The following is a 15936-nucleotide window of genomic DNA, read 5'->3' as shown; positions in this document are numbered from 1 at the left end:
GCATGTCCTCTGAAAGCCGGGGGAGTGACTGCTCCAGTAAGGAGGGAAATAGGAGAGCAGGGCAGGCCAGACAGGTGCTGGTAGTGGGGGACTCAATTATTAGGGGAACAGATAGGGCAATCTGTCACAAAGACAGGGATCGTCGAACGGTGTGCTGCCTACCTGGCGCTCGAGTCCGACACATCGCTGATCGGGTGGACAGATTACTGGGAGGGGCTGGTGAGGACCCAGCGGTCATGGTGCACATAGGCACAAATGACAAAGTTAGAGGTAGGTGGAAGGTCCTTAAAGATGATTTCAGGGAATTAGGCTGCAAGCTGAAAGCAAGGACCTCCAACGTGGTATTCTCCGAAATACTGCCTGCACCACGTGCCACGCCAGAGAGGCAACGGGAGATTAGGGAGGTTAATAAGTGGCTCAAGAATTGGTGTAGGAAGGAGGGGTTTGGGTTCCTGCAGAACTGGGCCGACTTCTCAGTTGGCTACAGGCTCTACGCTAGGGATGGACTGCACCTCAATGGGGAAGGTGCAGCTATGCTGGGGGAGAAAATGGCTAGAAGGTTGGAGGAGTGTTTAAACTAGGGATTGGGGGGGAGGGTATTCAATTTATAGGAAGGGAAGATAGTGCAGACAGAGACCTGGGCACAAATAAGGAAGTTGGGGGTGGCAGTGGCATGGGGGGTGGGGTTAGAACAGTTAATAATTTAAGAAAGAGTAGTGGTACAGAGCGGAACATCAAGTGCATGTATACTAATGCCAGAAGCCTCGCCAACAAAATGGACGAATTAGAACTAATGTTGTTGGAGCATAATTATGACATGGTGGGGATATCTGAAACGTGGCTGGATGAGAGCCATGACTGGGCTGTTAACTTGCAGGGCTATAGCCTGTTCAGAAATGACCGTACAGATAAGCGAGGGGGCGGGGTGTGTCTATATGTAAAATCGTCCTTAAAACCCATCCGGCGTGATAATATAGGTGCATTTAATGAGAATGTAGAATCCCTGTGGGTGGAGATAAGGGGAGGGGGAAAAAATAATAAATTACTGATAGGGGTTTGTTATAAATCTCCAAAAATAATGGAAGCAATGGAGAATATCCTCGTAAAGCAAATAGATGAAGCTGCGACTCAAGGAGAAGTCATTATTATGGGGGACTTCAACTACCCTGAAATAGATTGGGGAACAGAAACCTGCAGTTCCAGCAAAGGTAATCGGTTTTTGACAACTATGAGAGACAATTACCTTTCACAACTGGTTCAGGACCCAACAAGAAGGGGGGCACTGCTAGACCTAATATTAACCAACAGGCCAGACCGCATAGCAAATATAAGGGTTGGGGGTTACTTGGGAAATAGCGATCACAAAATAATAAGTTTTCATGTATCCTTTAAAAAGATGTGTAATAGAGGGGTTACAAGGACACTAAACTTCAGGAGGGCAAATTTCCAACGGATGAGAGAGGATCTTGGTGCAATTAAATGGGACGATATCCTGAGACATAAAAATACACAAAGAAAATGGGAGACATTTATTAGCATCCTGGATAGGACCTGTGCACAGTATATACCGTATGGGAATAAACATACCAGAAATAGGAGGAAACCAATATGGCTAAATAGAGCTGTAAGGGGAGCAATAAGTGACAAAAAGAAAGCATTTAGAGAATTAAAGGAAGTAGGTAGCGAGGAGGCATTAAATAAATACAAAAAATTAAATAAATTCTGTAAAAAGCAAATCAAGGCAGCAAAGATTGAGACAGAGAGACTCATTGCCAGAGAGAGTAAAAATAATCCCAAAATATTCTTTAACTACATAAATAGTAAGAAACTAAAAAATGATAGTGTTGGCCCCCTTAAAAATAGTCTGGGTGAAATGGTGGATGAGGATGAGGAAAAAGCCAATATGCTAAATGACTTTTTTTCATCAGTATTTACACAAGAAAATCCCATGGCAGACAAAATGACTAGTGATAAAAATTCCCCATTAAATGTCACCTGCTTAACCCAGCAGGAAGTGCGGCGGCGTCTAAAAATCACTAAAATTGACAAATCTCCGGGCCCGGATGGGATACACCCTCGAGTACTGCAGGAATTAAGTACAGTCATTGATAGACCATTATTTTTAATCTTTAAAGACTCCATAATAACAGGGTCTGTACCACAGGACTAGCGTATAGCAAATGTGGTGCCAATATTCAAAAAGGGGACAAAAACTGAACTCGGAAATTATAGGCCAGTAAGCTTAACCTCTACTGTGGGTAAAATCCTGGAGGGCATTCTAAGGGATGCTATACTGGAGTATCTGAAGAGGAATAACCTCATGACCCAGTATCAGCACGGGTTTACTTGGGACCGTTCATGTCAGACTAATTTGATCAGTTTCTATGAAGAGGTAAGTTCCGGACTGGACCAAAGGAACCCAGTAGATGTAGTGTATATGGACTTTTCAAAAGCTTTTGATACGGTGCCACACAAAAGGTTGATACATAAAATGAGAATAATGGGGATAAGGGAAAATATGTGTAAGTGGGTTGAGAGCTGGCTCAGGGATAGGAAACAAAGGGTGGTTATTAATGGAACACACTCGGACTGGGTAGCGGTTAGCAGTGGGGTACCACAGGGGTCAGTATTGGGCCCTCTTCTTTTTAACATATTTATTAATGACCTTGTAGGGGGCATTCAGAGTAGAATTTCAATATTTGCAGATGACACTAAACTCTGCAGGGTTATCAATACAGAGGAGGACAATTTTATATTACAGGATGATTTATGTAAACTAGAAGCTTGGGCTGATAAATGGAAAATGAGCTTTAATGGGGATAAATGTACGGTCATGCACTTGGGTAGAAGTAATAAGATGTATAATTATGTGCTTAATTCTAAAACTCTGGGCAAAACCGTCAATGAAAAAGACCTGGGTGTATGGGTGGATGACAAACTCATATTCAGTGGCCAGTGTCAGGCAGCTGCTACAAAGGCAAATAAAATAATGGGATGCATTAAAAGAGGCATAGATGCTCATGAGGAGAACATAATTTTACCTCTATACAAGTCACTTGTTCGACCACACTTAGAATACTGTGCACAGTTCTGGTCTCCGGTGTATAAGAAAGACATAGCTGAACTGGAGCGGGTGCAGAGAAGAGCGACCAAGGTTATTAGAGGACTGGGGGGTCTGCAATACCAAGATAGGTTATTACACTTGGGGCTATTTAGTTTGGAAAAACGAAGACTAAGGGGTGATCTTATGTTAATGTTTAAATATATGAGGGGACAGTACAAAGACCTTTCTGATGATCTTTTTAATCATAGACCTGAAACAGGGACAAGGGGGCATCCTCTACGTTTGGAGGAAAAAAGGTTTAAGCATAATAACAGACGCAGATTCTTTACTGTAAGAGCAGTGAGACTATGGAACTCTCTGCCGTATGATGTTGTAATGAGTGATTCATTACTTAAATTTAAGAGGGGACTGGATACATTTCTGGAAAAGTATAATGTTACAGGGTATATACACTAGATTCCTTGATAGGGCGTTGATCCAGGGAACTAGTCTGATTACCGTATGTGGAGTCGGGAAGGAATTTTTTTCCCCAATGTGGAGCTTACTCTTTGCCACATGGGTTTTTTTTTGCCTTCCTCTGGATCAACATGTTAGGGCAAGTTAGGTTAGGCTATGGGTTGAACTAGATGGACTTAAAGTCTTCCTTCAACCTTAATAACTATGTAACTATGTAACTATAATGACAGATGACAGTAACAGTTCCTGCCATACCCCGATGATGTGAAAATGAGCCGCTACAAAGAATAGAACGTCAGTTTCTCACTGTATCAGCTCTTCCGGTAAGCCTGCCAGAGATGCTAAAAATGCTACTAAACTGCCGACTTCCACTAAATCTATAAGGTAAATGGCACTTATTCAGCTGACGGGTTATCTTTACTAGACCAAATACACGCTGCATTTTACCTCCATCAAGACTCCTGGACATACGTTTGCTGGCTGTACGTTCAAAGGAAGGAGCCGGTCTGTCTATCCTTGTGCTCGCTTCTCGCGTCTGTGCCTGTGTGCGACCACTGTACCGAAACTTCGATCCCAGAGTCAAGAACCTGGCTTTAGGAGGCTGCTCAGTAGAGGAGAGCCTGTGGGAATGTCAAGATAAAACAATATGAGCACTATCAAAGGTCTTCACTCCAAAGCAATATAATTCAACTTCTCTAATTAGAAGAAACATCATTGTTGTCTCGAGCCCCAGTATAATGAGACTTTGGGGAAAAATAAACCTCAGCAATCAGACCTAGGCAAAGGCACTAACAGCTAAGCAGGGATGATCGAGCTGAGCAGAAATATCACAAAGTGCCTTGTAATAAAGGCAGAATTACTACTACTACCAATGTTTATCTATGGCAATTGCATATTCATGTGTTTGCTTTTCTGTATGTATTTGCAATCTGCTTGCTTAGGTCAATCAGGGGGTGTGAGAAACCTAAAGGGGGTGCTGGTTGAATATTTTGATCCATAGGTTCCCCATTTGTAAAAATAACAGAATCAGATGTACTTAACCAATGCTATTCCAGCACCATCTCTCTGACGCTTCCCCCAGTCATTGTTGATAGGGATGCAGCAGTGATGTCCCACCATGTCCCACCACAGGCTCTTGGAGGCTTCCCCCAGTCATTGATGCGGCTGCAGCAGTGATGTCACACCATGTCCCAGCACTGGCTCTCAGAGGCCCCCAGTCATTGTTGATAGGGATGCAGCAGTGATGTCACACCATGTCCCAGCACCGGCTCTCAGAGGCTTCCCCTAGTCATTGTTGATACGGATGCAGCAGTGATGTCACAACATGTCCCAGCACCGGCTCTTCAAGGCTTCCCCCAGTCATTGTTGATACGGATGCAGCAGTGATGTCACACCATGTCCCAGCACTGGCTCTTCGAGGCTTCCCCAGTCATTGTTGATGCGGCTGCAGCAGTGATGTCACACCATGTCCCAGCACCGGCTCTCTGAGGCTTCCCCCAGTCATTGTTGATACGGATGCAGCAGTGATTTTACACCATGTCCCAGCACCGGCTCTCTGAGGTTTCCCCCAGTCATTGTTGGTGTGACTTCAGCAGTGATGTCACACCATGTCCCAGCACCGGCTCTCTGAGGTTTCCCCAGTCATTGTTGGTGTGACTTCAGCAGTGATGTCACACCATGTCCCAGCACCGGCTCTCTGAGGTTTCCCCAGTCATTGTTGGTGTGACTTCAGCAGTGATGTCACACCATGTCCCAGCACCGGCTCTCTGAGGTTTCCCCAGTCATTGTTGGTGTGACTTCAGCAGTGATGTCACACCATGTCCCAGCACCGGCTCTCTGAGGTTTCCCCAGTCATTGTTGGTGTGACTTCAGCAGTGATGTCACACCATGTCCCAGCACCGGCTCTCTGAGGTTTCCCCAGTCATTGTTGGTGTGACTTCAGCAGTGATGTCACACCATGTCCCAGCACCGGCTCTCTGAGGTTTCCCCCAGTCATTGTTGGTGTGACTTCAGCAGTGATGTCACACCATGTCCCAGCACCGGCTCTTGGAGGCTTCCCCCAGTCATTGATGCGGCTGCAGCAGTGATGTCACACCATGTCCCAGCACCGGCTCTTCGAGGCTTCCACCAGCCATTGTTGATACGGATGCAGACATGATTTCACACCATGTCCCAGCACTGGCTCTCTGAGGCTTCCCCCCTCAGTCAATGTTGGAGTGACTGCAGCAGTGATGTCACACTATGTCCCAGCATCGGCTCTCTGAGGCTTCCCCCAGTCATTGATGGTATGACTTCAGCAGTGATGTAACACCATGTCCCAGCACCGGCTCTCTGAGGTTTCCCCCAGTCATTGTTGGTGTGACTTCAGCAGTGATGTCACACCATGTCCCAGCACCGGCTCTCTGAGGTTTCCCCCAGTCATTGTTGGTGTGACTTCAGCAGTGATGTCACACCATGTCACAGCACCGACTCTCTGAGGTTTCCCCAGTCATTGTGGATATGGCTACAGTGATGTCACACCATCATCATGTGACTGCTGCAGCCAATGAGTGGATGAAGACACCAGCACATGGTAACATGAAGAAACAGCCGCAGCCATATATACACAAAAGCTGATGACTGTAACGGAGAATTAGGTGGTTAGTACATCTAACTGTTTTCACATACTGGGACCATAGAGATAAAAATATTACGTCTGACAACTCCTTTGACGCGGCCATCTTTGTAGTACACCAAAGCTCAGGGAGAGCTGATAAAGTCCAACTTTATAAAGACGTATTATTCCTTTAAATTCCAAAAATAGGTCTATGTTTAGATTTGGAACTAGCTGTAAATGAGCGCATTGGTTATTGTTATTATTGCCTGTTAAAGGACATTTAAGACATTTCCAAACATTTGCTTCGGAAAAGAGAAAAAAAGAACACACCACTGCTTCACCCATCTAACTAACTTCTAAGAAGTCATACACCACTTGAGCGCTATTGTGCTCGACACCAATTGTTACTGATGAGAAAAGTGAAAGTATGCAACAATTTGCTCTTTTTAAAGTCAGTATCTGCTTAACAGACCTGGAATCATATGGGGCTCAAATCTAAAATACAGGAGTCAGTGGTAGGGAATGTCTTTTACTCTTTAAAAATAGCAGTGTATACCAACACAATCTACCACATTATAAAGGGCATGGTTCAGTGTAAAGAGAATCACTTAGGCTACGTTCACACTAGCGTTGCGCCGCCCTGCGTCGGCGACGCAACGCACGAAAAAACGCGTGCGTCGTTTTTTGACCAAAATCGGACGCACAGAAAATGCAACTTGTTGCATTTTCTTGCGTCCGACGCTAGCGTCGGAAACGACGCAAGTGTCGAAAAACGCCACCCTAAAAACGCACGCGTCCCCCATGTTAAACATAGGGGCGCGTCGCCGCTGCGTCGCCGGCGCAACAGCGACGCACATTGGCGGAACGCCAATGTGAACGTAGCCTTAGAGGGGTTTTCCATCTATCACTTAGAGGGGTTTTCCATCTACAAAGTATTATCGATTTTGTTTTTAAATGTGTTTCATAACTTTAAGGCTATGTGCACACTTTACGGATTCCACTGCGGATTTTTCCGCAGCGGAATTCCAAAATCCGCAGTGAAAACCCGTCGCAGTTTTTACTGCGGATTCTTATGCGGATTTTCATTTGCATTTTCCTATTGGAGCAGGTGAAAATCCGCAGAAAAGAAGGGACATGCTGCGGAATGTAATCCGCAGCGTTTCCGCAGCATGGGCACAGCGTTTTTTGTTTCCCATAGGTTTACATTGTACTGTAAACTCATGGGAAACTGCTGCGGATCCGCAGCAAAATCCGCAGAGTGTGCACATAGCCTCACTGTCCTGAGACTCCTACCGATTGCTCAAAATACTTTTCAACAGTTCTCCATTTTGGAGGCACTCAGTTTCTGCATTGGCTCAACACTAAGTCTATGAGTCAAGACACCACATGTCTGAGAGAACGCTTCTGTATAGTATTTTGAGCAGTTGTTGGGGGGTCTCAGAACCTGGAGCACCACTGACCTGTTTGACATTTAAAGTTCTACAACATATTAACACTTTGCTACCATTTTTTCTCCTAAGGCTTTAACTGTAAAAATTACCCCACGACTCTCCACTGCTGCTCTCTGCAAATGTTGACATGGTTGAAGTCGTGACATCAGAGCTACAGAATGTGACCACTGCAACCAATCACAGGGCTCAGTGATCATGTTGAATAGGCTATGTTTCATATATAGTACTATAGAAAAGAGATGAAGGAGGCAAAATGTACTTCTTGCTCAAATTAGGCCATCTGTACCCAGGCGTTATTAATAATAGAATACAACAGAAACAAAAAAGTGACAACAGAGGTAACAGATGGCAATCGGGATACCCACAACGCTTAAAGATGCCACCCGCTTGTAAACAGAGTATCAGGAGGTCTTTGACTACACAATGTTTATAGTCCAACAGGCTTCTGCACAGTCTGCCATATACGCTATTATCTATGAAATATATGACATTGGCAGCAATACACGCTTTGGCTGCTTCATGGAATAAAAAACGAACATGGAAGCATTTAGGCTGGGTTCACATGTTGTGGTAGTCGGGTGCGTGAGCAAAAACTGAGCAGCACACTACTGTGATACATTCCCCTTAAGACACAACCAATTCTACTAGTTACGACTCCCGACTGATGCTGAACTGTCATCAGTGGCATCAGATGCAATGCTGTGCTCAGTAAGTCTGATATGGATTCCAACAACCCCAAAATGGTTATGGCAGTGCTGGGCACAACCATGTCTTTCAGAAATCTAGCCAGCTTAAAAGGTAGCCTGCTCTTGAAAATACCTGTAAAATGTATGATGCTCCACGCAAACCTTCCACAATCTCTTGGCAGCACGATGGTTAGGCAACTTGAACCCAATGGTGCTCTCAAATTGTTCCAGCTGGAAAATAAACATGTAAACTTGAAAATTCAGGAGCACTTAACACATACAATAAAGAGTGTTCATAATAGTACCTGAAAAGCAGATCAGCAGGGTCTCGTAGTAGGCCAAAAGCAACAGGCAAACATATTGGCCCGATAGACAACGAACAGATCTGCAGGGTACCTGCTTCATTCATAGTCTACCTAACTCCATGACTGGGTGCTGTACTGATCAATGAGGCCCCAGCAATCATCATGGATCAATGACTAAAATCACCAATGTGCCTGCAGGTACAACATTACTCCTTCCAAACTATAGCCACGCTTGCTAAAGATACCCCCTTAAGGCAGTCTGCTTCATAAAACCTCCTGAAAAACCCTCAAAAGAATGAACGTATTCATTTCCATGTAAACACAAGTTGCTGTTCAAATGTTCAGGCTTTGGAGCATCTCCTCATTTTCCACTGGAAACGCGCTAAGCACAACGTACAAATACTTGATTATTAGGATTAGTTAAGAAAGGGGATCACCAAAAAAGCTAATATCATTAAAACTAATAAAAATAAACGTTAAAAAAAGTACCCTAATACCTTAAAAATTAAGTACTTTATATAAAAAGGAACAATGGGCAGGCTCCAAAGATTGCTTGAAAGATACCTGAGCATCTTGTATTCTCAGTATTTTTGCTGAAAAAAAATGAAAACACGCTAACACCTTTTTCATTGTTTGATGGAATAAAATTAAAAAACCTGAAACAAACTGAAAAAACCCTAATTTAAAAAAAAAAAAAAAAAAAAAAAGGCACAAAAGGGCTCAGGAAATGACCAAAAACGTTATAGAATGGAAAAATAAAAAAAAGCAATTCCTGAAGAATGTTCAGCTTTTACAACAGGCGATTGTGGCTGCTTGAAAACATTTAGGCTAAGTGCACACGTTCAGGATTTCTCGCAGAAAATTACTGAGAAAACCGGACATTTTCTGCAAGAAATCCGCAAGAAAACCGCATGCGTTTTTGCTGCGGTTTTGCCGCTTTTTTTCCGGACACTTCCCAATGCATTTAGTAGTGCGAAGTCCGCAAAAAAACCGCAAAATTAATGAACATGCTGCGGTTTTTACCGCGATGCAGTTTTTTCGCGGAAAAAAACGCAACATGTGCACAAAACATGCGGAATTCATTCTAAATGATGGGATGCTTATTGTATGCAGTTTTTTTGCGGTTTTATAGCGTTTTTATCGGGGAAAAACCACGAAAAAAACGCGAAAAAACTGCAATGTGTGCACACAGCCTTACAGAGGACTATTATCCAGTTACAGCAAGTTAAACGGACCACATCATGGATGGCATAGTGGCTGCAGAGCGGAATAAAATGTATTGTATTACATTTGTTGCGGAGATAATTTGTAAAGTGTAGATTTTAACATATACCAAGTCCGAGAAGGAGGCGTTACCAGAGATTCGTCTCTGGGCACGTGTACCTTTATCCATATGTATTGGTGAAAACAATCATCAGAAGGCGGCGTCATGCATGGGGACGTAAAAAAAGGCCCTAAAGAAGCTTAGAGATGACGTGTATTGTGCAAGACGTGTCGTAAACACCTCCAGCCGCGAGGGGAAGGGGGAGATGAGAAATGAACACACGTGTTGTTCCGCTCAGGCAGCAGTTTATCATGCTGAAACTAATGAACTGTCCTCTAAGGATACCACTGCAGCTAAACAATGCACAACATGTTGCCGGCTAGGTTAGCTTTGATGCGACAACCCAAACATCTTGGAGCAACTTGCATTACACAAAAGCTATGAAAAGTTGGTGTTTATTTTCCACCCAAACCAGGTAAATGTGCACAAACCCTTCTCGTGTACCGCACACAAACACACACAAACACACACACGCAGACATACACACGTGTTCTTCACAGCGTGGCTCTGCTCCAACAAAAAGAGAAGTGTGAATGTATTTACTTCTATGGCAACATCGTCATTTAACAGCTAGAGGTGGAAGAAAATGGATCAGGAAAATAAGAAAGGCTGGCATACAAATTAGCTGCTTGTTGGTGGAATCTTTGGAAGGAGTTTAATTGATTTTCCATATAAATTAGAAATAAAATGACACTCCTTTGTTCTAGGGAGTGTGTAGGAATGTTCTTTGTATTTAGTGATGCTAATAAATATTCTAAACACTTGTTTTCTTCAGATATTTACTAAAATCTTGGGCTGAATTAAAGAGGACGTGTCACTGGGTCAAAAGTGGCCAATTCTTTTATTCTGCTGCTTGCCCTGACTACGTTTTTTGTTGCTTTTTTTTTTTTTTTTTTTTAATATATATATATATATATATATATATATATATATATATATATATATATATATATATATATATATATATATACACACACACACACACACACAAGCCATACAGTTACATAGATCTGGGCCTTCTTAGGCTACGTTCACATTTGCGTTGTGCGGTGCTGCGTCGGTGACGCAACGCAAACAAGAACGCATGCAACACGCATCATTTTGTGACGCATGCGTCCTTTTTTGCCATGATTTTGGACGCAAAAAAAATGCAACTTGCTGCATCCTCTGCGCCCTGACGCTTGCGCCAAAAAAGACGCATGTGTCACAAAACGCAAGACAACGCATGTCCATGCGCCCCCATGTTAAATATAGGGGCGCATGACGCATGCGTCGCCGCGGCTGCGCCCGACGCAGCCCCGCAAAATGCTAATGTGAACGTAGCCTTATTTAGTGCGAATTTTCATGGTTTCAACCAAGTGGGTGTGGCTGCAGAACTCTCTGTGAGTGTGTTTTAAGATCATAAAAATTAGCACCAAGTAAAAAGGCCCATATGTCTGTAACCATATGGTGATTGAAAGAAAAAAACAAAACAACCAAAGAACCCTGGATTATTCATGAGAGCAGCAACAGGAATAAAATAAGAGCTGTCCACTTTTGTTTTGGTGACAACTCAGAGGAGTTGCATATCACAAGGTGATCTTTAGAACTCTTTAGTGCTTGAAAACTGCCTCTACAGATAACCAGCAGGTTGTATGAAAAGACAACCAATATAGGATAGCATAATACAATCCTAAAAAAAAAAAAACAAATAGAGGGAACACTAAAATCCCACATCTATATATCATTAAATGAAATATTCCAGTTGTAAATCTTAATTCATTACATAGTGGAATGTGTTGAGAACAATAAAACCTAAAAATGATCAAGGTAAATCACAACTAACATCCCACGGAGGTCTGGAGTTGGAATGAGGCTCAAAATCAAAATGGAAAGTCAAATTACAGGCTGATTCAACTTCAGTGGAAATGCCTCAAGACAAGGAAATGATACTCAGTAGTGTGTGTGGCCTCCAAGTGCCTGTATAACCTCCCTACAACGCCTAGCCATGCTCCTGATGAGGTGGTGGATGTTCTGCTGAGGGATTAAAGCATCAGTCAAACTCCTCCTGGACAGTCTGTGGTGCAACGTGCCGTTGGAGGATGAAATGAGGCACAATGTCCCAGATGTGCTTGATTGGATTCATGTCTGGCGAACAGGCAGACCAGTACATAGCATCAATGCTTTCATGACACAGGAAGTACTGACACTTCAGGCACAAGAGGCCTAGCATTGTCATGCATTAAAAGGATCCCAGGGACCACTGCACCTGCATATGGACTCACAATGGGTCTGATGATCTCATCCCGGTACCTAATGGCAGTAAGGGTACCTTAGGCCAGAACATGGATAGCTGTGCAGCCCTCCAAAGAAATGCCACCCCACACTATTACTGACCTACTGTCAAACCGGGCATGCTGGAGGACGTTACAGACAGCAGAACGTTCTCCACGGCGTCTCCAGACTGGCACATGTACTCATTACATACCTGCTCTCATCTATGAAGAGCACACGGCATCAATGTTGAATCTGCCAATCTTGGTGTTATCTGGCAAATACCAATTACCCTGCAGGGTGTTGGGCTGCCCAACACCCATTTGTAGATATCGGCCTTCATATCACCCCTCATGGAGTCTGTTTCTGACAGTTTGAGCAGACACATGGATGTTGGTGGCCTGCTGGAGGTCATTTTGCAGGGCTCTGGCATTGCTTCTCCTGTTCCTCCTTTCACTTGCTGCTGGGTTGTTGTCCTTCTATAGCTCCATCTACGTCTCCTGCTATCTGCTCCATGCTCAGGACACTGCTGACACACAGCTACCCTTCTTGCTACAGCTTGCATTGATATGCCCTCCTGGATTAACTGCACTACCTGAGCAACTTCTGTGGGTTGTAGACACCACCTCATGCTACTGTAAAATATCTCGAAGGGTGAAAGCAATGACTAAATGCAAAAGTGACCAAAACAACAGCCAAAAGGATTAGAACAGTGAAATGGCCTGTGGTCACCACCTGCAAAACTACTACATTATAGGGGTTGTCTTTTTAATTGCCTATAATTTCTACCTGTTTTCTGTTCAACATGAACAACAGCAGGAGACATTGAGTCACAATCTGTGTTGCTTTTTAACTGGACAGGTTGATTTCACAGAAGTGTGACTGATTTGGAATTACATTGTGTTTAAATGTTCCCTTTATTTTTGAGCAGTGTACATCGATTAAGGTGCTTTAACACAGCGTTTTTGCCCAAGTTCTTTGGTGTAGGCAAGGATTATGTCTGAACCCCGTGCAAAATGGGATTCGGGCATTTACGCCATAGCCTAGAGTGAGGCTGAAAGTCATTGTGTACTCTGACGTGCATCATTTTCGAGCATATGTGCCTAATGGAGGTGAACACTCAGAAGTTTTAAACTGCATCTGGGTGTCAGCCTCCAGGTGTATATGCCCGAAAAATACGCACGACAGAGCACACGCCCATTCTGTCAGCACCATTATAGTCTATGGCCACATCAGCACAAATGCCCGAATCCCGTTTTGAGGTGGTGGGCTGAACGTTAAGCCCTGAAGGGACCAACAAGAAAGTGCAGTGTGAAGGTTCACTTAACTGAAGGACCTATAAAACTAAACATTTATTTTCCAAGATGCTGAAACTTTCACATATCGGTGAATATCACCATTCTAAAGGTTCATCGACTTGATGTAGAGGCCCAGCAAATGCAATGGTGACACCAATGGGAGACTCCTCAACATACAAGTTCTGGACACCCCCTTATATTTATGCAGAGGCATCACCATTTGACGATTCACTGACAACCTGTAAATGTGAGTGCACCGCACTGATTTATTATTCTACATCACCATAAAGAGCATCCATGTTTGGAGAAAAGTAACAAATCAGAATTCTAAACTAATAACTATAAGCCTACAAGACACATTGCACTAACGTGGTCATTTTTACTAAAGTCAGCCAAGCCCACCTATTTCTAATGATTTATGGAGGCAGAGCAAGAACAGGATTTCAACATTCCTTTGCTTTAATAAGAGAAGCAGTTTCTTCTCTCCTTTCGCACTGAAATAAAAAATCCTGCTCAGCTCAAGAGCTAGTTGTCAGATTATATAGTCAGACTCCAAAATATGGGACAACGCAACTTACCTCACCAGGTCTCACTTTAATGAAAAAATTGCTGCGCTTGTAGGAAATTTTCAGAATCTTGGGCCAAGCAAAACGATTAATTCGTAGTCTATCTTTATAAATGAGTAGTCCATTTGCACAAACACCAAGCATTATATCCACACCTTCAGAGTCCTGTAGGGAACAAGAAACCTTTTATGGTCTACAAAACATGCAAATATGCAGTGTGACCTATAATTTGTAGCTCATGGGAATCATGGGAACAATTAGCACCAGTCGCAAATTTCCACATTGAAGCCTTCAGAGAGAAAATTTCTGGAGCTTTACAAGCTTACTTTATGAAGTAAGGGTGATCTAAAAGGAGTATATATTATCTAACCAGTTACTCCTCAAAGGAATCCGATGTCCCTTGTGTGACAGCGCAGATGTGAAGAAGGCCTTAACGGGATTGCTTTTCTACACTCTACTCAAACACAAGTCCAAAAAATACAATACCTTGGCATGATGCAGATCCACACCATACATTGATAACTTCTTCGCATTTTCTAAGAAAACAGCATCTGCTTGTGCTGGGGTAAGCCCTCTAAAAATTGGAAAATAAGTTTTCATTTGCAGAATATAGTACCAAGTAGAAACACTCACATTCATTTGTATCTTTCTTTGTTAACCCTAGATTTAAAACTGCTGCAAAACAAGTTTGATCCGACCCAGTGGCTGCCAGTTCTAATCTGATGGCACTGCGGGACAGCTACCAATTTAGAAGTGAAGGAAGCAGGATAGGTCTTTAATCTGCTATGCCAAGTTTCCTTGGCCGGCCACTGTGTCTACCGTTCTCAGCATTGCAAATTTCTTGGTGTTTGCAATACTGAGAAATATAGGTAAGTACTTATCCATCATGTAATACCATCTTTAGTGTAAAGAAGAACAAGGCGTCCTGGAAGTGATGATATGGCCCCAACGGAGAACTGATCTCAACATCGTAGTGTCTGTCTGAAGAAAAGACACAAGGATTTGCACAAGCCCACATTTACAGAAGATCTGTGGTTACTTCTCCAAGATGTTTGGAACAACCTCACTGCCGAGTTCCTTCAAAAACTGTGTGCACGTGTACCTAGAAGAACTAATGTTTTGATGTTGTTTTGAAGTCAAAGGCCAGTCACACCAAATATTGATTTAAATTTCTCTTTTTTTAATCTCTTTGCATTTTGTTAAAAGATAACACTAGACTATTAAAACTTCTATTATATTTAAAGCATTCTTACTTTTTGTAGCAATTTTTCCACATTTGCATGAAACTTCTGCACAGTGCTGTATCACTATAGTATTACATTGTGGCCATTTAAATAAATGGTCATATTTGAGGCCCATTATGACATCCATGTGCAATGCGGGTTTATTGACTATCACTAACGAGGCACCATCAGCTTTGTTACTGATGCACACTGCAAACATTTACATCCCCAACATTTTGTAGGTCAGAATGATCAGCTCCAGATATAAAATGTAAGTATAATTTTGGCACAACCCTTTTTGTTACTAAACACTACCATCACTAGAAGCCTTGGTAACCTGGTTATAGGCTTTCCTTTTATACCATACCAAAGCATATGTAAAGAGCATGGTTACTACAATAGGGATAGGGCAGTAAGCCATTACCAAAACCCAACGACATGGCTTATCTCTTGTGGGGACAAAAGACTGGGCCGACAGAACGCCAATCTTAGCTATCACCTGGTCGCCCAACATGTGTCTTTAGGAAAAAATTTGAAGCCCCAACACATGCAAGATTCCAAGAACCTTTAGAGGACATTTGTTTTAGTCGCCTCAATCTGGAACATCACATTTAGGCCACGTTCAGTAACTGGCCAGTATTTGACATCAGTATTTGCAAGCCAAAACCAGGAGTGGAAAAGTATAATAGAAACACGTCACTACTTCTAGATTTC

The 15936-nt window shown here is 42.9% G+C and overlaps 1 protein-coding gene across 24 annotated transcripts in view; it reads right to left on the bottom strand.

Moving 5' to 3' along the window:
* EPB41L2 (erythrocyte membrane protein band 4.1 like 2) overlaps positions 1–15936 on the bottom strand; it is a 224698-nt gene that overhangs the window by 88722 nt on the left and 120040 nt on the right. For all 24 annotated transcript variants that reach the window (XM_069726031.1, XM_069726020.1, XM_069726029.1 and 21 more), the window contains 4 exons: positions 14486–14573; positions 14012–14164; positions 8387–8484; positions 3968–4140 (listed from right to left, as the gene is read on the bottom strand). In XM_069726031.1, the coding sequence (XP_069582132.1) occupies positions 3968–4140; positions 8387–8484; positions 14012–14164; positions 14486–14573 (512 nt within the window). The remainder of the gene's footprint in view (positions 1–3967; positions 4141–8386; positions 8485–14011; positions 14165–14485; positions 14574–15936) is intronic.

The sequence above is a fragment of the Ranitomeya imitator genome, chromosome 5, assembly GCF_032444005.1.
Source record: "Ranitomeya imitator isolate aRanImi1 chromosome 5, aRanImi1.pri, whole genome shotgun sequence".
Taxonomy (NCBI): domain Eukaryota; kingdom Metazoa; phylum Chordata; class Amphibia; order Anura; family Dendrobatidae; genus Ranitomeya; species Ranitomeya imitator.
Note: the sequence above shows the minus strand (reverse complement) of the source record. Positions and strands in the feature narration are given on the sequence as shown.